Below are 24,351 nucleotides of genomic sequence, written 5' to 3'. Positions count from 1 at the left end.
TCTTAAAATCAGGTCAGTGCTCTGTTCAACTTCTCATAGTGGAGTTTGGAGGTGTTTTACAAGTATCATGTTGTTAATGGATCAAAGTTGTGCTGTAAAACTGTAAATAATAGAGCCTTTGAATTAACAAAGCCACTTTTGGAACATTACCTCATTCTTGGTACACATTTCTGAAATACAAATTATCTCATTTTTATTTCAAATTTGTCTTCCTCACAGACAACCAACTTAATCTCAGTTCAAATTGCTTATTTTAGTATAGTTCATTAAATATCCAGAGGCAGAAACAGGTGATGACACAGTTTTCTTTATTGTAAAGAAAGCGCAGCATGTCATAATGGTAAAAAAAGACTGCTTGGTAGTGCCTATTAAAAAAAAAAGCTAGCTTTTAAATTAATTCGTTAAGTCTTTACTTGATGTTTTCATGCTTAAAAAAATCCAACATTTACACAAATCCAAGTGTTGACTTTGAAATTCCAGGAAAGGGAAGGTCAGGCATCAGGGGGAATGGTATCAGAGAGGATCATGGGAGAGCCGAGTTGCAGCTCCTGCTGCAGCGATTCCAGATCAGCTGGAGTCATGCGGTGAACCTCGCTCCAATCAGATAACAGGGAGGCCGACAGGGGGGCAGAGTCGTAACTGATGGAGAAGAGAGGAAGTATAAAAAACATGAAGAGCAGCCTTCTTTTGATTATACCAAACATGAGTGCCAACACTAGCTGCAGTCACATAGACAATATTTCTTCAATCTGATTGAAATCGATGTACATTTACATGCCCCAAAGCATTTAATCAGAATATAACTGGTTTGCTCTGCAATTGCATCCAAACTGTTCCTGAATGTTTATTTATTTTTAACGTAATTAGTAAATAGGTGTGAAATATCAACCCCTCCCTTTAATCTCTTTGGCTGTATCGCGGTCTCAAGGGAGTTTCTCTGTCCCTTTCAGAGAGTATTCTCCAGTGTTTGTTGCCGTGGTGTAGCCTTTGCATCAGTTACCTGAATCAACTGTGTTCCACTGAGTTTTTATTTTTGTCGTTTTTTTTTTTGTTTTTTTTTTTAATGGGGTGAGGCTACATTAATTAATTACTTTTATTGGCGTTTCGCTCCCAGGGATTTTGTTTCACTTTGCAGTGGTGTGGTGAGTGAGGTTGTTGTCAGTTCTACACCACTGTCTGTCTCCCCGAGGTGACACCATGCACCATGAACAGAAGATATTCTCACACTGAGCTAAAGTGAAATGAGTGCTCATAATTTTGGTAAAAAACATAAATAAACAGTCTCATACTGCATACTTGCTGTCAGTTTTGGCATATGGTGTTTTCGCCACAGTTGGGACTTAACCTCTGCTCTTACAAACATGGTCCCTGCATGAAAGTTTGACAGGTAAAAACACGTGTGTGACAGCTGATATAAAACAAAGGACCAGATCCTCTATTTAGCTCAATATAGCCAATCCAGATCAGTTAAAAAATGCCTTTATCAGCCCCGAAACCGATCTCTGAGATTGAATCAGGACATCCCGAGTAAGTAATGTAAGTGTAATTCACTTGGTTGGGTTAAACCCAGGTTACTTTATGCAGCTACAAATTATAGATGTCCCCTTAGCACCTAATATGCAGGGTGCTGTTACTGGTGGTGATTGACAATTGTTATGTCCAGTGACTCTACAGTTAAGCCTGTAGCAATCAGCCTCAGAACAAAGCACTTTGAGTTTATAAATGATTCTTCTTTGTAGTACAAAGTCGCCCTCCACTCGTGTGTTTTGCGTCTTGTTACTTCTTAGATGTTTAAGTTTCACTGCAGAATGATGTATGTGCAGAGTTTGATACTGTCCACACAAGCTGTCCAAGCTTACCATAAATCTGAACGTGAAACGTATACATACAAGAGATTTTTCATGGTTAGTGTGGAAGCTATCATGGTCCAGTATGTAACTGACACAAGTGTGAACTTGAAATCTCTGGTATACATACATTAAGAACCGTCTTTACAGTTAAGTAGAAGATGCAAATATTTATCTCAGGCCTTATATGTATACTGGATATATTTTTATATGTCCTAAAACATGTCTGGCAGGGATCTTTAAGGAAAGCCAGCTCAAATCAGGGCGACTTCATGATATGAGACGAGATGTTTCCTTAGATTTTGGATATCGTTAAGTGTTGTCTCTTCCTGGTTTTACAGGCTGCATTACAGTAAAATGATGTAATGTTCTGAGCTTATCAGACTGGTCAAGCTGTTCTATTATTTGCTTTTCCCCACTTAGTCATTATGTCCACATTACTGATAATTATTTATCAAAAATCTCATTGTGTAAATATGTTGTAAAAGCACCAATAGTCAACCCTGCAATATCTATGTCAAGGTATTTGGTCAAAAATATCATATTTGATTTTCTCTATTGCCCAACCTTACGTCAAGTTTCATTCAGCTGTTGCTCAGTGCTTGGTCAAAGCTTATAAACTTTGCTGTCAGAGGCAGTTTACAGTGTAACTAAAAATAAGAACGCAACTGTTGAATAAATAATTTCCCAAAACAAGATCATCAAAAAGCAAACATGAAATAGGCTGGGCTCGGCTTGAATTACACTGTACTCAAAGGATGGCAGTGAGATCTGGTGTTTGCACTTGGTGGGTCAACATGCGTCATCAAACTTGAGGAACAATTACAGCTATTAATTGTGCTTTGAATGTCCATATGGGCACGATATAAACTAGAAACTATCCTTTGAGATAACCTCTTCTGTTGCATTTATTGGGAAAAATCTGGTGTGACTACATTACATATAACCTGATTTAACCACAGTTAAATTCTGTGGTTGAGCTGTGGTTTACCCAGAGCTACTGCGCGGCTGCAGAGCCGTGTTTATTTAAATAATGACTCCCGGATAATAGTGTGATATGAGCAGGTAAAACTTAGGCAGAAAACATGTCCTGTTCTAGTATTATTACATTAGTTTTGTTGGTGAAAGCAGTTTTAGAAACAAAGCTCACTCTGTATTAGACCTTACCTGTCCCGGTCACAGTGTTGCAGGTCTGTGAGAGATTGGTTGAGGAGGTCATCCAGGTCAAAGCCCACGCCGTACCCAGCCCCACTGCCTTTAGGGGTGACCGAGAACACCGGAGGTAAAACGTCCTCTACCTGACAGGAGAAAAAGGGGAAACATTGGGTCAACTGAACTTTGTATCTTCAAGATCGGTTCAAGGAAAACAGAAGATTGTGACATTTAAGCCTGGCATGTATGTACAAAAAAAAATTTTTGTAGAGTGTCTACAATCAAAGTAGAGTTGTTCCAATACCGATACCAATATCGGAAATGCCTCTGATACTGCCTTAAATGCTGGATTGGGTATCAGTGAGTATGCCAGTCAGTGAACCTATCAGATACCAAAGACTTTAGCAAAATGTTAAATTAGTTTATAAAAGAAACTTCTATGCATTCATTCTCTGGATGTATTTGTTCATGTTTTACAAAGCCATGCTATACAACAAAGACCATAGAGGATCCATACAGGGTTAGTAGGGTTAGATTCATCCAGATCCATACAAGGTAAGTAGTACACAGCTGTTCAAACATTTTTTAAACGCAATGATATCAGATTGGTTCTCGGTATTGGCCGATAAGCAAGTTCAGGAATCTGCATTGGGATGGAAAAAATTGTATCAGAACATCTCTAGATGAAAAAATTGTCAGTGCTTTGTCACACAGCTTTTTTCAGGTAAAATGCTACCTGCAAAAAGCAAAATTTCACCTAAACCTGAGACACACCTGGGACTTTGAGAGCTGCAGCGTTACTGTATGGATGTCAGGGGCGATGGAGGGCCCTTGCTGTCCAGTATCTGTGAATCCTAAGCTGGGATGAGGCTGTGAGGGGACCCCTAAAGCCCCACAGAGAGGGTTTGTGGCCTGTGGCCCAGATTTCTCTCCTACAGAGGGACACAGCTTCTCCATCGGGCCAGCGTTTGCAGTGGAGCCGTTAGGGTGGGAGTTGAGGTTATTTTGGCGTCCAATATTCACATTCCCGTTCGTCTCTCTGGTGGTTAATGTCGGAGTTTTGGTCAAAAAACTCTCCAGAGGAAGTAGTTGCGACTGGGGTTGAGGGTCAGGCTGGGTTTGACTTTGAGGTTGGAGCTGGGGCTGAAGAAAGCCTGACGGTGGAGGCTGTGGCTTCCTGTTTGGTTGTTGTGGTTGTGTCGGCCTCGGCTCTACTTGCGGCCCGTTCCAGTTCCCCAAACAGTTGAAACTACCGTTGGTCTCACTGTGAGGTTTGAGTGTGTTCTTAACAAAGCCACTAGTGACAGTCATTATATCCATCCCTCCGCTTACAGCAACAACTATATCAGATGGAGGTTTCCTCTGGCTCAGGGAGAAAAGTACTGATGGTTGCTGGGTGCTGGGGGGCTGAAACATGCCCTGCTGGTTAGGTTTAACTTGAGAGATTAACTGTTCATGTGGCTGGACCTTCCTTGCCTCCTTGCTTGTTTTATTGTTCGGTGCTCCTTGAGTGTTATCGCTGATGGCTACACCCCGGTGTAAATTCACACTGCAGTCCTTGTTCTTTGCTCCGTCGTTATTAGAAGCCTGAGATTTCTCATTGCGACTGACCATCATCTGTGTCCAACGTTGCAAAAGGCTTTTGTCGTCGTCACTTAGCAGAACCCCACCCAGCGAATCCCCCTGCTTCCCCTCTCTTTTCTCCTTTTCCTTCATTTTTCTCTCCCTTTCTCGTGCCCGTTCCTGCCTCTTCCTTCTTTTCTCCTCTCTTTCCCGCTGACGCTCCTGGGCTGTGACAGGCCGACGCGAGTCTGGAGCAGAAGACAGGGAGGACGATACACCTCCTGTGCCAGCGTCAATGCCCAGGGCAGAGGTACCTCCATCTGCAATAAAGATGAAAAATTCTGATGATGGTCGTCTAAGGAATGACATGTCAGTGATATACACAGATAAGCCACAACCTTAAAACCACTCACAGGTGAAGTAAATATTACTGGTCATCTAGGTATAATGCATTGTTCTGCTGGGAAACCTTGGGTCCTGTCATTGATGTGGATGCCACTTGTCAAGCACCACCAACCCAAACACTATTGCAGACCAAGTACACCCCCTTATGGCAGTGGCCCCCCAGCATGACCATGCCACACTGCAGAAACTGCTCAGGAATGGTGAGGAAATTCCCCAGATTCAAATCCAATCAAGCATCCGTGGGACATGCCTATACCCCCCAATGTGCGACCCACAGAGCTCACCGGATCAGCCACCAACGCTCTGGTGCCAGACACCATAGGACACCCACAGACATCCTGTGTCCATGCTAAGTCCACTCCAATGTGGGACCTCTCACCTGTCAAGGCATGGTCACAGGACCTCTGGGGTATCGTCATATCCCATGGATGCTAAATCAGATTGGAGTCTGGGGAATTTGGCCCACGTTCCTTGGGCCTTGGGCGCATTCTCCTGCTGGGGGGCACTGCATGGCAAGTGGTGTCCACATGAATGCCAGGACTCAAAGTTTCCAAGCAGAATGTTGCATTGTTATGAAATGATCAATGTTATTCACTTAATCACCCTTTAATGTGAATATGGAAAAACAATGCACTTACCACCCCTGGCTTTATTTCTGAGAGCTGATTTCAATAAAGCCGCTTTCAGTGCAGCTTTAGTATCCTCTGAAATAGCTCCTTCTTTTCTGGTTCCCTCCCCGGCACCTGGAGCTGCCCTGACATTCTTGGACAGTGACTGTGAAAGGGACTGAGACAGTGACTGGGCCTGTGCCACAGAGAGACAAAGAGAAGGCACAGTGGTGGGTAGGGGTGTCATGGTCTGTGCTGGCGTTGCAGGAATAGAGGTGGGAGCCTGGGTCATGGACTGGCTCTGGGTGGGCTGAGTCAGAGGAGCCTGACTTCCACTTAGCTGCTCTTGTACCTCACTGTCTCTCATTGTTTCTGATGGAGCATCCTGACTCGACACTGGTGTTGTTAAATCTATAGTCTCTGGCTGGCCGCTGTCTGAGTTGGCACTGGGCATGTCCACATCGACTGGGCCACTGTCGCTTTTAGAAAGTAGAGGTAAATTATGGGTCGCAGGCTTATTAAAGGTTTGCATCTGATCTGTAAATGTGTGGTTCCCTTCTGCTGGTGTGTGATCTTGTTGCTGTTGAGATTTCACTTCTCTCATTTGCTGCTGTTGTATCTGTGCTGCTTGTGGGTGTTGTGCCATTGGAACCAGTGTTGATTTGCTCAGGTTAACAGTTGAGGGCTGAGCGTTACACTGGTTACTGCTTTGTGCTGCAGCTCTGCCGTTTGCCCTCGGCAAGGGCTTAAAATGCAGTCTTGGACGACAGGCCTGTTTGTTTCGATGAAAGTCCTGGATCTCCATCAGAATTGCCTCTTTAATTTGTTCCTTGTTCATTGGCAGCTTGTCAAATTCAAAGTCAAAAGCTGGCACACAAACTGGCTCATCATCTGGGTCGTGGTACTTGGACAGGTAAGGATGCTCCAGCGCTTGTGTCACGCTGATTCTCTCACGGGGGTCAAAGCGCAACATGGCAACCAGCAGGTCCAAAGCTTCTGGTTCAGCTTGTGGGTACAGTTTGGCCAGAGGCACAGCAGACCGTGATGGAAGACTCTGAACATAGGAGCGTACCCTGTCAGCCCTAATAGCACCAATCAGACCCTCAGGAGGGGTGCCTAACACAGACAAAATGAGCTGGAGCTGGTGGACGTAGTGCTTCCCGGGAAAAAGCTGCTTACGCCCCAACATTTCCGCAAAGATGCAGCCCACAGACCATAAGTCAATGGCCAAGCTGTAGTGATTCAGAGACAGCAGCAGTTCAGGAGCACGGTACCATCGAGTTGCCACATATTCAGTCATGAAGGAATGAGACTCCTCAGGGTGTGAACTTAGACCCCTGGCCATGCCGAAGTCACCAATTTTTAGCTCACAGTTCTCGTTCACCAAGAGGTTAGAGGGTTTGAGGTCACGGTGGATGACGTTAGCAGAATGCACATACTTAAGGCCACGGAGGAGCTGGTACAGAAAGTAGCGTGTGTGCTCTGAGGTTAGCGTCTGGGCAGAGTGTATGATCTGGTGCAAGTCACTCTCCATGAGGTCCAGCACCACATACCTGCACACAAGGAAAGTGGAAAATATGAGATGTGTGTGACCTCCATTAAGCCATAAAGCATATATCTAAGTACAACAATCTACAATTGTGGAGCCAGAACAGTAAGTTTGGCATCAAAAATAACGTGGCATTGAAAAGTGACTTTTTTTTTCAGAGCTAATGTTTCCTTTCTCAATGCCACATTTGATTTTCGATGCCAAAACGTACTGTCACTGTTACGGCTCCATATAAGTAGAACAGCCACAGATAAAAGTGTGTTAAATCTAAACTAATATTTTAGGGATTTCTTTGAAACTCTGAATATTTTAGGGATTTCTTTGAAACTCTGCTGGAATTGGCCACATTTTCAATTTTCAAAATGCAGGTTTTTTAGGAAGGCATTTGATAAAATGTTTAGTTGTGTGAAAATATTCTAACTAAAATAAAACATCCAATTATTGTTTTGTCTCCAGATGTGTTATCTGCCACTTTGTGTTATTTGCCACCAAAGTTAACCATGAAAATAAAAAGTACATACACAGACTTGAAGGCAGAGTGAGGAAGGTTAGGCTGCAGGATGTCTTTGATGGCGATAATGTTATCATGTTTGAAGTGTTTGAGAATCTTCAGCTCTCGCAGAGTGCGTTTGGCATTTGTCACCACTTCAAAAGCATTGGAGATCTTCTTTATCGCCACCTGCTGGCCTGTGAAAGGTAAATAAGCTCCAATTACTAAACACAGCAGTACAGGGTGCTCAACAGAGTGTGAGAGACACTGATGAATGTCCACATTCAACAATAAGCATTGTAGTACTGAACAAGTGAACACTGAATAAGTTTTTTCATCCAATCAGCCCTACCATTGTCTCTTCTCCTGGCAGATGAAACGACGCCATAAGCCCCCGTGCCGATGGTTTCTATAACATCATACTCCTCTCCGACGTCGAACTTCACATCCAGAGAGTGCGCTTTGAGCAAAGCCAAGTTTTTTGCTGTTGTGCTGGTGTCTGTGGTGCCTCCTGTTGCCTCGGCTTCACGCTGGTTCTGGTTTTCTCTGCTTTTGTCAGTGGCCATTCTTTCAGGCGACATGGCCACAAGTTGACCATTTTTTCCCTCTTCTCCCTCCTTAGTCGACATTTTTCTGTAAAGAATCAAAAATAGCAAAGTGAGATGTATTTGTTGGTCTTAATTGTGTTACGAACAAAATGTGTATCTCATTTCTACAGCTGGAGTTACATGAGCAAATGCAGTATATAAGTACACTGACAGTGTTGGGTGATACCTTATTAAAAAACAACACTGCATTGTTCAATGTTGTTTTTACTGCTCATGTGTGGCATTTTCCTGATCTGTGTTTTATTGTTTAATACAATTACAGCTGGATGAGGAAAATAGAACAGAATATAAATAGAAGTTGAAATTATCAACACAACATTGATAAGGATTTTTTTCTAATTTATTACAATATGGCAAATGTGCAAAAATCACAAAAGACAAATAAAAACTGAAATTCAAAGCAATAACGTGCTCCAGAATTATGCAGCACATCCGACAAAACTCTTTGTATGTGGAAAATGAACTACTAATTTCACTCATAATAAGATAATATTATATGATTCTCCTGAGAGTTGATCAACAAAAATTACTGAATTATTGCCCAGCCTTATATAGCCTATCTAATAAAATTGAACTTAAAACACTTAAATAATCATTAAGTTGATGAACACAAAATTAATTGGCAACTATTTTGATTCAGTGTAATTGTATGATAGGGTTGCAACTAGGGATTATTTTCATTAGCGACTGATCTGCCAATTTTCACGATTAATTGATTAGTCTTTAAAATGTCAAAAAAAAGTACAGAGCCCAAAGTGAAGTCTTCATATTGCCTCTTTTATCCGAATAACAGTCCAAAACCTGAAGATTCTTTATTCATTATTAATAATGACAAAGAAAAGCAGCAAAATCCCATATTTAAGAAGCTGTAACCAGCAAATGTTTAACATTTTTACTTGAAAAATGACTGAAACAATTAATTACTTAGTTGCAATTAATTTTCTTTGTAGCGACTAATTGTTACAGTTCAGTTGCTGAAGTCACTTTTCACTAAAAAATTCCAAGCAATTGCAGAACGACAGCTTCTCAAATGTGCATATTTGCTCTCTTTATCCTATATGATGATAAAGTGAGTAAGCTTTGCATAGACTTTGGACTGCTGGTCTGACAAAACAGGTAATTTAAATGTATTTCTTTAGGCTCTGCTTTGTTTTTGTCTGACATTTAATAGACAAAGTACTTAATTATTTGAGGAAACAATGGGCTGATTAATTAATAACGAAAGTAACTGTTAGTAGCAGTGCTAAATCAGTCTCATTGTCTTTCACAAAACAACAACCTAACCGCTTTTGAACCAACATTCTTACAGAGCTAAACATCAGTATTATCTGATAAGGCTGGCAAATGTGTGATAAGCTTTGAAAAACCAAACTTGTCCACTGCTGCAGAAGATAATTATTGGTTGGGCAGCTGCAATGAAACAATGAGGTAAAAATGAAAATCAGTGAAGCCAAAAGACCAGACTCAAACAGGTCATATTTCAGTTTCACTGGAGTCCACCTTACTGATAAATAAGTTCACAACAAACCCTTTCCACTCTCTGCCTGGAGCCACTCTTTCTCAAAGGATCAGTCAGTGGTCTTTTAGGTCAACTAACAGATACAACTTTACGGGATTAAGATAATGCTTTAGCAACTGTTGGGTCACAATATTGACTAAACAGAAGTACTGTACGCAACCAGGCAACACGCTGCCCAGCAACTTCTCATCCGTTAGGCCTGACAAGTCAGGTGGCCAAACCTGTAGCGCTCACCCAAAACACGGCTCTCTACATTACACCCTGCTTACAAACAGACAGAGAACAAATCCACGAGTGGCTGTCTTTAGGAACCCGCTCGTTTTTGTACTACAGTGTGGTTAAAATAAACTAATTACATGATATAGACGCAGCCTTTCCCACTTTTGACGCAGGGGCGTAGGCTAGTTACCTGAAGCTCAGGCTTTCTAGGAACGTAAACCGTTAAATCACCTCTTTATCGGTTTATACAACCAAACGGGGCAGCATAGAGATATGTTTCTAAGTCAGGAGACAGCCTCTCACCTTATTAGCCAACCAAAACATCCGTAATTGTGTTTTTTAATACCGTAGTAGCACGGCTATCTCTTGTTTTTGTCTGCCGCTTCCTCGTACAGTTCCGTGTTGGGTTTGAGTGGCCATGTGGCGGACCAATGAGGTGGGGCGATGTCCGAAAGACTGTCCAATAGGAGTAGTTAACGTAGGAGAGGCGGGGCATTACAGCAGACAGTAGGCTCTCTGTTTCTTTCTTTTTTTCTGGTGGTGACGCCGTTTTATAGCATTGAATAATGTGAGAGGGGCCATATTTGGACACATTTACCTGTAATTACACCTCTTTGTATGTACGAAGGACTTTAAATAGGCATATGCAAATTGTACAATAGCTAATTAGATATGTGCAAATTTGCATACATTTCCAGAACAGAAACCTGAACTTTGGATAAAGCCAGGTTCAAAATTCTTGTTTCATTTTGTTGACATATTAGAGTGAAAGGTTTTTAAAGAGGGAATTTTGGATAGGCTGTCTTTATTGCTCCACAAATCAGAAGATACTGTAAACAACCATGCAATGTTTTAAATCAAGCTATGAATGATATATGCAAAAACATTCAAAAATATGCATAGCAGTCAAACTGGAAAGTTTGATGTATGCAAGTGCTGCTGCAGTGGATTTTCTGGTTCATAGTATGAGGAAAAACTCATTTAGACAAAAATACAATTTGTATGTGTTGTAAAATTCTACACACTTTTATACAATAAATAATACACTACAGATGAATTAAGTAAAAAAAATCAACAGATGTCGACATGAAACTTCCCTGGATGATTACTTACATGAAGACAATTCGTTTTTGTATAACAAGTTTTCTGAAATGTGATGTTTAAATATGCAAATGAGGCATTATCCAACTAAATATGTGCTTTCTGCATACACTTTCAGAACAGAAGTATGAACTAATGTGTATTTTGGATGTTTTCTTTCCACTACTCTGAAAGAACACATGCTATGGCAGCAAAATAGCCCAAAATCTCAAAATTGATAAATGTATGAAACATGTTTTCACCTCTAGTGTCTCCCCTTAACTAACAACTAGGTCAGCGGTGTCAAACTCATTTTAGTTCAGGGGCCACATACAGTCCAATTTGATCGCAGGTGGGCCGCACCAGTAAAACCATTGCATAATATCCTGCAAATAACAAACACCTCCAAATTTTACCCCCTTTTTTATTTAAAGAAGTACATTTTAAAAACACTCAGCCATTTACAAGTTAGATGACAAAGAGCCTGTGATGTCTGCAGAAGAATAAATGCAATTTCAACAACATCTCTCCATTTTTCCACATTCAGTCAACCTGCCACCTCTACCACCTGTGCAGTGGTGTGTTTGTGTCACTCTGCAGTTACACCTCTAAACACTGATCGGCAGTGGAGGTTTCTGTGAAGTGCTGTAAAGTTTAGCTGATTCGAAACACACATTAAACACACATTAAACATGGGTTAATAGAGACAGTTTTAAATACAAGTGCACAAATCAGCTTCACTATAACTCGCAGCATTCACAGACAAAGCACTTGTCTTTATCTGGACACAAATACAACATGCTAATGTTTTTAGCACAAGCCTATGGCATTTTACATTGTATAAATTAGCCTAGCAGCTAGCGGACTTTTCCTCTTCTCATTTTAAACCAGCAAACAACAGCAACATTTAACAAATGTTACGGTACATAATTCAGCTCCATTACAACTCACAAGGTTCACCGACAAAACAACTGTCTTATACTAAACACATTTTCCAAACAAATACAACATGCTAATGTTATTAGTGCCAGCCTATGGCATTTTACATTGTATAAATTAGCCTAGCGACAAGCAGAGATTTCCTCTGCTAAAATTAAGCCAGGATAAATCCCAAAGTATAATACCCTGAAGGCTAAATTACACACAAGATTTAAAATGCTATTTTTGTGGAGGCTTTATTGTCTTCACTATTTATTGTTTCTTATCCCTGAAATAAAAGTAAATAAAAGCTTTGTTTCCACCAAGGGAAATTGTTTCAGCATTCAAAAATAGACAGGAGGCCTCAGTCGCCACAACCTATAGTTACATTTCTGGGGAGGTCTAATGGCGTAGGTTATGACATAGTTTCCATGTTGACGCAGACCCTACATCATAGCTATGGCGTCGATTCAACGCAGAAGTATAAATACTACATTAGCCTTCACAACTGCATTGCTATTAAGTGTGCAAAATCATCCAGTGGGCATTTTTTGGGGGAGCTGGTTCAGGCCCTAGGGCTGTATGTTTGACACCCCTGATCTAAATAACCTATGTAATAGCCTATAGGGTGAATAATTGTATAGAATAATAATGACTTCTACTAGCCTACTATTTCTATGATCACGTAATAAAATTAAAAAAGAAGACCAGTATCTTCTCAAAGTGCTAAAACAACACTTGAGGATAGATAGATAGATAGATAGATAGATAGATAGATAGATAGATAGATAGATAGATTCTTGATCAGCTACATCATTAAAAATTCTGTTTAAAAAAATAATCTGATGATATAATGCATAATGAGTACTTTAACTTTTGTTACTTTACACAGGCTACATTTTGCTGATAATTCCTCTGTACTTTTACTAAAGTAAAAATTTGAATGCACTCTAATGAAGTGAATCTGAGCAGTTCTTTCACCATGCACTGATTCCCCTGGGGGCCAAACAGGGTAAAGTCCACAGTAACTACACAGTAAACACCCCTCTGTCTGGTCCAACATCTGTACCCGACTGTCCAATGAGAGGCAGTTACAAAAATCACCAGGACCAATCAAAAGTGAGCATCTGTTTTTTAACACGTCGCTTTGGCTAGAGGGTCCATTCAGTTTTACAGGAAAACGAAGCGGAATTCTCCTCATCTTTAAGCCTGCTGGAGTCATTTAAATCCATCTAAAAGTGTCACTGAAACGAGTCCTGAATCAAATATGGCGTTGCCGACATGGGAGAGAAAAGTGCGCATATTTCTCTGCGTTTTCGGTTTGTTTTTATCTGTTTACGCGCTTCACGTCGAGCTGTCCCGGGAGAGCAACCCAGATTACAGGGCGATGTGCGACCTGGGGGAGTCTGTGAGCTGTTCCAAGGTTTTTACCTCCAGGTATGTTTGTCATTCCTCCTTTGATGTTATCAGCTATTTCCTGCTTTGCTGTGCACAGTCACCAGACCTCGACTTCTGGGCACATTTTAGTGGCCATTGAGCCATTTCAGGTTCTTGCTTTTGCTTGTAAAATCTGGATTTTTACTTGCAGGTCTGCCCCCCTTCATTGCCACGTGTTAAACCCCTCTAGTTGCATAGGTGTAGATTTCAGGAGGGACACAGGGGACACCTCCCACTCAATATTTAGAACGTGCATTAGTCAACCCCAACAAAAACATGAAAGTAGCATAGGACTTATAATTTGGCAAAAATGATAACATTTACACCATAAATTGCACAATTTGGTGCATTAAAAATTCATAAGAATGCAGAAAATTAAGTGTTTGATGCTCAAAATTTTCTGGTGGAGTACCCCCACACCCTCCAATTCATATGTGTCCCCATCCCAGTGTTGAAACAAAACCTACGTCCTGTCTAGAAATGCTTCAAATCAGCTACAGTTTTACATTATGATAATACCAAGAGGACATTCCTTCTTTTGGTATTATAAACTATAATGCAGGCTATCTTTTCATTTTCTTTTCAGGAATGTGCTCTAACTGTATCCTCCTTCTTTTTTTGGCAGATGGGGACGTGGTTTTGGCTTGGTCCAGTTCGTTGTTGCCAAAGATAGCCCTCTGAACCAGCCCAACAGCGTACTTGGCATCATATTTTACACTCTGCAGATGGGCCTTGGTTAGTCTGTCATTGTCCTCTGCAAATTATAGAGCGGCGCTGAGTGTTTTTGGGTAAAATAGTTTGCAATTCAGTCTGTCAGTAAGCCATGGCTGGGCCTCCTTCCAGCTAAATTCAATATAGCATAGGCTTATATTTGATATAATAATGACATATAACATTATGTTTTGTTATTATGTATCCATTTCTATTCCATTTTTTTTAAGTCAGGCATATCAGCCATGCATGATTTTCCAAAATCATGTATTTAATTAAAGGACTGTTCTCTGTGTTTATTTTGCAGGACTGTCTCTGTCCAAAAAAGCAGCAATGTTCTTGGTCTTCTCCTCCTGGGTGTCAGTGGCCGGCTCAATCTATCTTGCATGTATTCTTGCCTTTGTGCTGGGAGATTTCTGCATGGTCTGCGTGTCAACATATGTCATCAACTTTGCGTTGCTCTTCACCAACCTGAGACGAAGGGGAGCAATCGAAGGAATGAAGGAAAAGGCTGGATAGAAAGTGTTACTTGCAAAATTCAACACCTTTTTTTTTCTGGGGCTGAGCTGAGGTCACACTGGATCTGAAAAGCAAATTCTCTCCCACAGTATTTTTGCACTGTTTACACCTGTTGAGACTTTTCAGAGAAACAGGACTGGAGATGCATCTCGGAAGATCTATAAGATGATTTCAAGAACAAGCTTTCTAAAGCAGCAGTTCTTTTTCTACATCAGTGTGCATTTGTGATGCTGATTACACACTTTTAAACACTACCTCTTGTTTCATGTGATTTAGGTCCAGCTTATCCTAACATTGGATATACATTGGTCTACAGTCAATTATGAGGTCCTGAAGAAATACAAACATGCAGTTACTCAGTCTAACCAGGAGATAGAGCCAAATGCACATGGTTATCACAGTGACTGTGGCTACAGGTGAAGTTTATAGTTGCGTTTCAAGAACATAAATAAAGTACAAAAGCCTATTTGCATTTTATGTATGATTGAAAACATCACATATTACACAAAAATGTTGTGAAATCCTTCTTTATATTCCCAGCTTTACAACCAACTGTATTTTAAGCCATTCATACAGAGGAATAGTCAGTAGTTAGACCCCTAATTTAAGACAAAAGGAACAAGCTTGTAACTCAAGTTAAAAAAAAAAATACAAGCTCACTCATTCAGTTTTAGTGAGCTGTTCATTGATTGTGCGCCAGTTAGTCACACATCAACCCGCACTACTGCAGGTAAACAGGGGGACAGGAGGACAAAGCCCCACCTGCTGGCAACAAACAAAAGTCTGGTTTTAGTGGTATTGAGTTATTTAGAAATTCATATCATTCTGAATGAATACATAAAATAAAACATCATCAGTTGCTGTTATTATCTGCAGACCACTATGTGAAAATACCTCCACCTCTTTTATGCACAAATCTGGGATTCATCAATATTTGGTTATCTGAATTTGTTTGTACTCTGCAAACAAATTTGGAACTGCCTCAGATCATGTGTATGCACAAATGATGAAGGCCCGGCTGTCTTAGAAAATATAAACACAGACCATTTAACTACATGCAATAAATAAATAAACTGAAAGGGGAAAAAATGGTAGAAACCTCAGGAGGAGCAACTGAGGAGGGATCCCTCTTCCAGGACGGACAGAACTGCAAAACAGAACAGATCAACATAATAAATTTAAAGAATCCATATGACAAAATGATACATGATCATCAATTATTTTTCATAATGAAAATATTTGACAACTTAAATTGAGTGTTCTGGTCCTAGTTTACAATGGAGTGAAGGAAAATATCCGATTTGGTCGATTGTATTTGTAGAACCAGGATGGCCGAGTGGTTAAGGCGTTGGACTTAAGATCCAATGGACATAGTCCTCGTGGGTTCGAACCCCACTCCTGGTAGGAAACCTGGCGGCAGTAACTCAGTCTATAGGGATCTGAGTTCCATATTGAGTCCCAAATATGGAGTGTAACCTGGTAGCTGCTGATGTGATCTTGAGGAAGGTACTGAACCCCCCAACTGCCTCTTGTGGTGAGTGAAAAAAAATTGAATTAATAAAATTAAAAAATATTTTTATTTTATTTTATTGAGACTGGTGATAATGGTTGATTAACAATTGCCTTGTAGAAAAATAGCTAGCAATAAAAAAATAAGTAGCCTAATACTAATACTTTTATTTTGATAGCAGAACTTTTGTCTAAATTACATTTTTAAAAATAATAACAATAATATTTTTTATTATTTTCAAGAACTTCATAAAACTAGGCTGTAAGGGCTGTGGCATATTCCTTTACTGAAATGGTAGGAAACCTACAACTACCAGAATGCACTGCGCCGCACCAGACCCACAGCAGCTCTGCCCACAGCAACCACTGCCAGTTTTTCTTACGGAAACAAAATGGCGGCTTGTAACAAACGGTCTCGGGTAACAGTTGAAAGGTAAGCTATTAAATAAATGTTTCTGAAAACATTTTAGGCGAAAAATACACAACACAGTAACACAATTTTGGTTTATATTTGATCAGAAATGCGTAGTTTTATTGTTTAGGCGAGCACTGCCTAGTTTTACCGTGAGCAGGGAGGTGTGGGTGCTGGTATGATGAAGGGAAGTTTACCACAGTTCACTTACACTTAGACATACGAACCACGTAATTATGATATAAAGCTGGTTGAAAATAAGAAAAGTGGCCCTTAAGTAATGTTGCCACAAATCACTCAACCAAAGATATATATTAATAACGACACACAGTGAATGTGGGGTTTTCAGGGAACTTAAAGTCAGATGCCTGCCTATGCTATGTACAATTGCTTCATAAATAATCCTTATTGTTTTTGACATGCAGTCTATTCTTGAAGAATTAAATAACAAGAACATGATTTAAACATTGTATTAGATCAAATTCCAGTTACCAATTGGAGTTGGGATAAAATTTCAGGTGACAAGTTTTCTTCTGACTGTGGTAGCTAGTGAAGATTTGAACGTTATGGCCATTTCTACACAGTTTTAAAACCTATAACGTTATCATATACTGGGCCCTAACAAAAACGAACTAAAACTACTGTAAAACTAAAACTACATTTGTAGAGACTAAAACTAACGCTTTCTGAAAAACTTAAACCGAACTAAAACTAGCAAAAACGTAACGAAAAGTTAAAACTAAAATAAAATAAATACATAAAAACTATAATTCTTGTGGATGTAGGTGTTTTTTGTTTTTTTTTGCCTGAAACTTTTCCCACACTGGTCACAGACATGAGGCTTTTCTTCAGAATGGATACACAGATGAAGTTTTGAGTTCATTACCTGTCTGAAACTCTTTCCACATTGGTCCCAGGAAAAAAAAAAAAGTGTGTATACGCAGAGTCTTCAAATATGTTAATTGTGGGAAATTTTTCCCCCAGTTTTTGCAGGTCTGTTTCTATGAAGCAGTCAACGAGTGGATGGACTGCCAGTCACAAGTGCATACAAGGATATAAAATGGTAAATCCAAATTTCTGATAACATAGATAGAAAGGGGTGTCCTGATACAAGTTAAAATCGGACATGACAGAGGTAAAAAATGGTGTTGGGTTTCATTCGTCAAGCCCACTATTTCTATGTAATGAGACCTAAAAATGATGCATTGTGACTGTACCATGGTGTCCTAATAATCACTCTGAAGATCCAAGGACTGGAGAAAAAATGTAAAGTTTAGTCTAAGGGTGATGCCTGAATAAAGGCTCGGTTGTGCTTTAAGCTAAAAATTGGGGATGTTGGAAATATTTCCCGGGAGAAGGTCGTGTAATTGGGGGGTTAGCGGTTAGGTTAATATCAATAATTTGATGATTTTACAGCATTAGATACTCAAAAGGCATTTTTATTTTTATTACAATAAAAAAATGGATACAAAAGATGTCAAGCATGCTCATATCAATCACAACACCTTAATAAAATTCTTTATCAAAGAGTGCAAAAATGAAAGGCATTTGGCAATTCAGTTGTGCACATAGTCCACAAGCATTTAACACACACCATTTCACCCTCCCTTAGTGCTCAATAAGATAACCCTATTGGCATAGCTTGTCAGGAAGGGGGCTGAATAACGCTCCAAAGTTAACGTTAAAATTTTGGCAATGGAAAACCTGTCATTGCCATTTCACAGGGGGCCACTGAACTCTGACCTAAAGATATCTGAATGAAAATGGGTTCTATGGGTACCAACAAGTAGCCTATCCCGTAAACTTGAAAAGGCTTGTTCTTAGTGAATGATTTGTTCCTTACAATCAATGTACTCTTTCAAACTAAAGCAGTATACTTGTCGTTTTAAAGAAAAGGACAATTGGCCCATGTGGGGAACAAGGAATCACCCAACACACGCATACACAGATAACACATTAAAACAGGATTGTTGTGGAACTTAAACTGTTAACTGTTACGATGTTAGTCTATGCACATCAGATATTAACTGTAAAACAAGAAACTGAAGTATATCAGTATGCATATTGCATATGTCCATATTGACATAGTATTCAACCAGCCTATATAGACTGCTAAAACAGCAAAATCAAACTGTTGAAATTCAGTCATGGCTTTTGGTTTTGGTGTGCCACCCCAGTGAAAAATTTCTGGAGGTGCTACTATAGTGACCATTAAGTCAACATATATTTCTGCAAACATGGTAAAATGTCAGGAAAATCTCAATCATCATTATTATTAAGCATTAAAAGAATGATTAACGTTTCATTCATTGTGCTCATGTTGAAACCGACTTTACAAAGTGCTTCACATTTTAGGATCAAATTAAATTATACTTGACAAAATGGCTTAAATGTAAGGAAAATAACCCTTAATAATCTGAATTTAATTCTGTAACAGATTTTTTTAATGGGAACTTTGACTCTTAACTTCCAAAATATTATTATTATCACATTGCAGATAAATACTTCAGATGCATTTAGAAAGTAGAGTGGTAAAGCACCTTTAACTGACTGAAATAGTATCAGTCAGTTAGCTTTATTATAGACTCATGGTCCAGATAAAAGACAAGACATTTCATCAAATAAATAACATACAAAAACACATTAAAAACGTGTAAAAAGAATATAAATCAGTGGTCTACAAAGAGACTTTACCAATGTTTCCACACCTAGGATTGGTAGTGTGTAGTACTACACCTTATGTTTGACTGGCCTAAGATTATTTCATTTTTAGAGCCATTAAGATGGCAAATGTTATGTAATAGAATTTGATTGATGGTATGGATAATACATAATTGATGGTATGGATAATACAAATAAAAAGCAGTTTGTAAAAGACAGCTCTTTTATAGAAATGCAGATTAAGCACTCATGTCTACTTCTGTTAGCGCACTGGCAGGACAAAACATTTTTGAAACTTACAGTGAAGTACTGGGTGTCTACACTGCTTCACAATACGCACTTAAAGACTGCTTTAGCGGAGGTCACTTCCAACCCTTAAAGTAATAGGCTACTTAAGCGGCTTTTGTCAGTGTTCCTCATTCCAGTGGACTTGCAGTGTGGACAGACTGCATCACAGCAAAGCCAAAGTGACATTCTTGTCAATTTTTAGCGTCTTTTCTTATTGTTACTCATGACCTCAACCCCTCTCCTAATCTTTCATCCTACACCCAGGTAGTTTTCCACAAAATCACGTTGATTCTCAATAAGCAGTGACTCAGTCAGTTGTCATGTTTAGTGCATCACATCACCATGACAAGGTTGCTTTAAAATTGATGACAAGGGACAATATATGAATAAGGAAAGATAATTTTGACTTTAGCATGCTTTGCTTCTGCCTCAGAGAGTTGTCTGGTGTAAAATGGAACATTAGTGTTGCATTCCCCAGCACTGGAAATAAAAGACAGGTCTTGGACTTCCTTTATTTGATGTGTTTAATGTAAGTTTCGTTTAACCATCCATTCAAGAAGTTCAAGATTTCTCGTGACATTAGTAGGCTGTTTGTGATGATATCATGTGAGATCAAGAGCGTTACATACAATAAATGACACATTGAAATGTTAAAGTTACTGCTAAAATCACAATTTTCTTCCACCATATAAGTTTCTATTTCTCTCTTATCACTTTCCTCAAGTAAGTCAGGATCAACTCTGCAGTTGCTGATATATGGGACCAGCTCCCAAACTTATTTCTGAGGTCAGTGTGTCATTTTGGACAGCAAAAATTGTGAAATCAAATATTCGATTGACCATGCAATCAAGTCTAGGAAGTAGGAAAGCATGGTAACTTGGACGGATGGCTTTTTTTTTGCCTGTTTTTAATGCATGGAGAGCAACAAGGTACTTCAGTTGTCATTATTTATTAACAGTACAGTATTTCATCTTGTGCTAATATTTACCAGCTTTTGATTCTGCAAATTCTTCAAGGTGTTTCCATGGAATTAGTCAACAATCAGGAAATATACAAACATTGCCACTTCAGCAGGTGGCGCTCGATGACTTATTCTACTATGGCATAATGTGCATTTTTCCTCTGTTATTGGAGCCTTGACAAGCAGAGTTATAAACTTTTTTTGTAGTCGATAATAAAAAAAATAATTACTGAGGGGACCACTTAGTGAGCATAAAGTTAATCAGAATTTCACTGAGAACAAGGGTAGCAAATATTAACCAAGCAAACAGTGTGTTGTGGTGTTATATAACTGCATTTGAAAGGGTCTTTTTACTTACTGTCAAAATGCATATTTGCACTTAAAGAATAGAAAGAAGTTGATGAATGGCATCTAAAGGTTGCAGCCATAGTGTGAACATAAACGTACCTGTGTAGTATTGTTCCCTGTTACATAATCCATTTCATCAGCATGTCTGTAAGAACAATTCATCACTCTGGTTGAGTTCGTTATCTTTTCTGAGATTTAGTTTTTTCAATTTCGCTGAAAGACAGTAGTTATCAGTGATGCGTTGTAGTGTGACCGTGCTTGTCAGTGTTTTGTTTTTATGTAAGTGACGCACTTCTTTGACATATTTGTTTCCAAGATGACAACACTAGAGCTTACCCACCCTTCCTGCCGAACAACTCCCCCTAATCCCTGTCTGGTAATTGTTATTTTTAATTACGATGAGTGGTGCCTGTGGTTCATGTTTTGAGGTGAGAATAAACTTCTTCGGATTACTCAGCAACTAAAATCAAAGCTAAACTGACTTCATACCATAGATAAATGCTTTTTAGTGTGAGCCATCAATAGCTGTCACAAGTAGTAGTGTGAATATTTTGTCTCTGTCACGTCGGCATGATAATTGCTAGTTTGTAAGACGGCAGTGACATAACCAGAGGGTGTTTTGTCTCTGAAAAGCTATATTTAACTACAGGAAAGCCAAGGTGCTGAAATGCACGATTCTTCTACAAACAATGACCATGGCCACTTTTGTCACTTCTTGCACAATTGTTCCACTGCTGGCTGTTTCCCAACAGCAGGACATTTTTGCAAAGGTGTCATATGTGACAGGGTTGTCTTGTGATTGGAACGCAGAAGTAGTAAAGACCAACCTTAATATTTATGCAACAATAGTGCTGCATTAAGCTCTGTTTAAACTGTGAATAAGGGGCAACCCTATGTCATAATAACCAGGACTCGTAATTAAGGTTTATTTCAGATGTCACGTTACAAAAAATTTAAAGGATTTTTCATCTACATTTTGTTTTAATCAAGATCAAAGCTATATTCATCACGTCTTTGATATGGCATATTCTGTAACATAATCTTAGGACAGTGGTCTCTAAGATGTGTACGTATGAAATGACATTACTGGATCACTGGAATCATTCCCCCAAAACTAGGCAAAAGTAACAAGGAAACTGTCAAGATGTTATGTGGGGTGCCTTGTGGGAGGAGCACTCCCACACATGGCAGGTGACAGGTCAAACCAGGCTTATAAAGAGTGACAAACACGAACCATGCAGTCACACAATGGCTGCGCAGAAGTGGATCTGCGTGTTGACTCTAGCGGGTCTTTTATCTGCGGGTAAGTCACACTTAGATTGGACCAACACCTTTGTTGAGCTGCAGTTGCTGGAAAAATAGTTTAATATAAGAAGAAAGCCTTGTTAGAAATTAACTTTCTATTTTCATTTATCTACGTGGCTACGTGACTTTTAAGTCTTTCTGATCTTGGCTTGTTATTGTTGTCTTGTGAACATGAAGGTCAACTGCTGAGTATTTTTAACAGAGTGGCTGAATGTTAGATGTAAAATATGATTTTAATAGAAAACCTGTATATTTTAAATGGTGTATATATTGATTTGCCTTCAGTAAAACAAAGTAAAATTTTCAGAAAAATCAGTATTTTTGGCAGCGATTTATACATTCATGTTAGTGTTGTAGAATCTGTATTCAAGTTCATTATCAATGGCTAGAAAATGTTATGATAAAGTAATTATAATAGAATAATTAAAAAAATATAGAATAATTCAGATTTGTGCAACAGGAAGTTCATAATCTGTTTCTTTTCTTTTTGGGTGTTTGCCTGGAAAAAACCCAGACTAATTAGAATTAATATATATAAACCATTTGTGTTTCTCTTTTCTAGAGTCACATGCCCAGCTTGATGGTGAGTTGAAAAGATTTCATATGTTTAAATGTCTTGTTGAAATGTTGCATTTACATTTCCCCAATATTTTCCAAGTTCAGCTGTAATTGGGTTTATTAATTAAAAAAAACACATTTAATTCCAGTTTAATCTTTATCACAATGATCTGGATTTAGAAGTCTCTGCTATCCAGGATCAGCTAATCCATTTTACTTTTGTACATTTTTTTTTTGTTTTGTTTTTTTTAAAAGCAACATTGGATTGTATGACCCTGATCCAGATACAAACATATCACATTTGTAGCCCACTCACTGTTTAAAAACAACAGGTAGAATAACCATCGTTGGGTCAGTTTAAGTGTTTTTATTGAAGAGACACAAAACAGCAGGGGGGTGCAATTATTACACACTCCTTTTACTTTGTCATCACAATTTATATGAAGTGTTTTTTATTTGATATTGCCTGCATATGGGGATAGTTTTAAAAAACCCCTTTTTAAAAACATGACTTGCAAGTCTAAGGTCTACTTTATCTACTTTATCACTGTTAGTAAAGTCAGTTGCAAAATGTAAATACATTTATATGTACTGTGTGTACTGATGATGTCAAGATAGCTTTGTTTAGGTCATATTGTACTTCTTTGTATACTGCACACTTGTGGTGCAGTTACAGTGCTGCAAAAATGAAAAAAATCCAGGTGGCATATAATGATGCATTTAGGATTTTACTCAGGCATCCAAGATGGACAAGTGCAAGCCATATGTTTGTAAGCAGTGATGTGCCCACTTTTCATTCTGTTCTTAGAAAGTGCATTTACAGTTTTATGTGTCAACTTAGCCAGTCAAAGAATGGAGTCGTCATGGCCCTAGTGGTGCCTGCACAAAGTGACACAAAATATTTGTCATACTTCTGGAAGCACTGGAATAGATGCCTGTATGTGTTTTAAACCTACTTGTTGTGTTGTGTTGTGTTGTGTTGTGTTGTGTTGTGTTGTGTTGTGCTGTTTTTATTGTATTGTCTGTGTTTTTGTATTATTTTAAATGAACTTCAGTCTGGAATAAAGTTTATCTTATATGTATTTGACCAATTTAAAAGTTTAATTACATTCTGTTCCTAAAATCCACTCTGACTCCACCCTTCTGCAGGGATCAGGATAATCCAGATATTTTTTTTAAAATCAAAGGTATCACAATCTCAATAAAAAAAGATTTGATCAACACATACTGAAGGTTTGATTCACATCAAAACTGTAATCCAAGACTGGATTACATGATCTAATCTGATTACAGAATCTTTTTTTTTCTTGAACAACCCATTTTCAAGAGTCGATACAATCTAATAGCCAATTGTAATTAGGTTACTCCTGAGCACCCAATTGAATAATTACTCGAAAGTGTTCTGATTTTGCTTCTGAAGTCTGTCCCCACTGATGTATTTTATAGTATGCGGCACTACTCCCGTGAACAACAGGATAGTTGGAGGTGAAGATGCTCCAGCTGGAAGTTGGCCCTGGCAGGCGAGCCTGCAGGCATTTGGCGGCCATGTTTGTGGTGGTTCCCTCATCAACAAAGAATGGGTGATGTCTGCTGCTCACTGCTTCTCCAGGTGGGTGACATGAGCACAAACATGGTCTTTATTATTAAAATGATCCAGTCAGGACTGGCGTTTGACCAATGTTTG

General features: G+C 39.0%; 2 protein-coding genes and 1 non-coding gene across 3 annotated transcripts; 2 read left to right on the top strand and 1 right to left on the bottom strand.

Annotated features, from left to right (window-relative positions):
- Positions 1-293: 293 nt before the first annotated feature.
- mapk7 (mitogen-activated protein kinase 7) lies at positions 294-10,378 on the bottom strand. Its single transcript, XM_050059961.1, has 7 exons — positions 10,264-10,378; positions 7,967-8,247; positions 7,646-7,811; positions 5,606-7,128; positions 3,774-4,882; positions 3,015-3,145; positions 294-639 (listed from the first exon to the last, which is right to left on the bottom strand). The coding sequence occupies exons 2-7, from the start codon at positions 8,241-8,243 to the stop codon at positions 492-494; spliced, it is 3,354 nt and encodes a 1,117-aa protein (XP_049915918.1). The 5' UTR covers positions 8,244-8,247; positions 10,264-10,378; the 3' UTR covers positions 294-491.
- A 2,720-nt stretch (positions 10,379-13,098) lies between these two features.
- Positions 13,099-15,091, top strand: vkorc1 (vitamin K epoxide reductase complex, subunit 1). Its single transcript, XM_050060726.1, has 3 exons — positions 13,099-13,395; positions 14,021-14,130; positions 14,414-15,091. Exons 1-3 carry the CDS (start codon positions 13,226-13,228, stop codon positions 14,623-14,625), a joined length of 492 nt encoding a protein of 163 aa, XP_049916683.1. The 5' UTR covers positions 13,099-13,225; the 3' UTR covers positions 14,626-15,091.
- An 856-nt stretch (positions 15,092-15,947) lies between these two features.
- Positions 15,948-16,029, top strand: trnal-uaa (transfer RNA leucine (anticodon UAA)). The gene has a single exon. It is a non-coding gene; the product is annotated as a tRNA-Leu (tRNA).
- The last annotated feature ends 8,322 nt before the right edge of the window (positions 16,030-24,351 follow it).

The sequence above is a fragment of the Epinephelus moara genome, chromosome 13 (genome assembly GCF_006386435.1).
Source record: "Epinephelus moara isolate mb chromosome 13, YSFRI_EMoa_1.0, whole genome shotgun sequence".
Taxonomy (NCBI): domain Eukaryota; kingdom Metazoa; phylum Chordata; class Actinopteri; order Perciformes; family Serranidae; genus Epinephelus; species Epinephelus moara.
The sequence above is the reverse complement of the archived record's forward strand: the minus strand, read 5'-3'. Positions and strand labels throughout refer to the sequence as shown.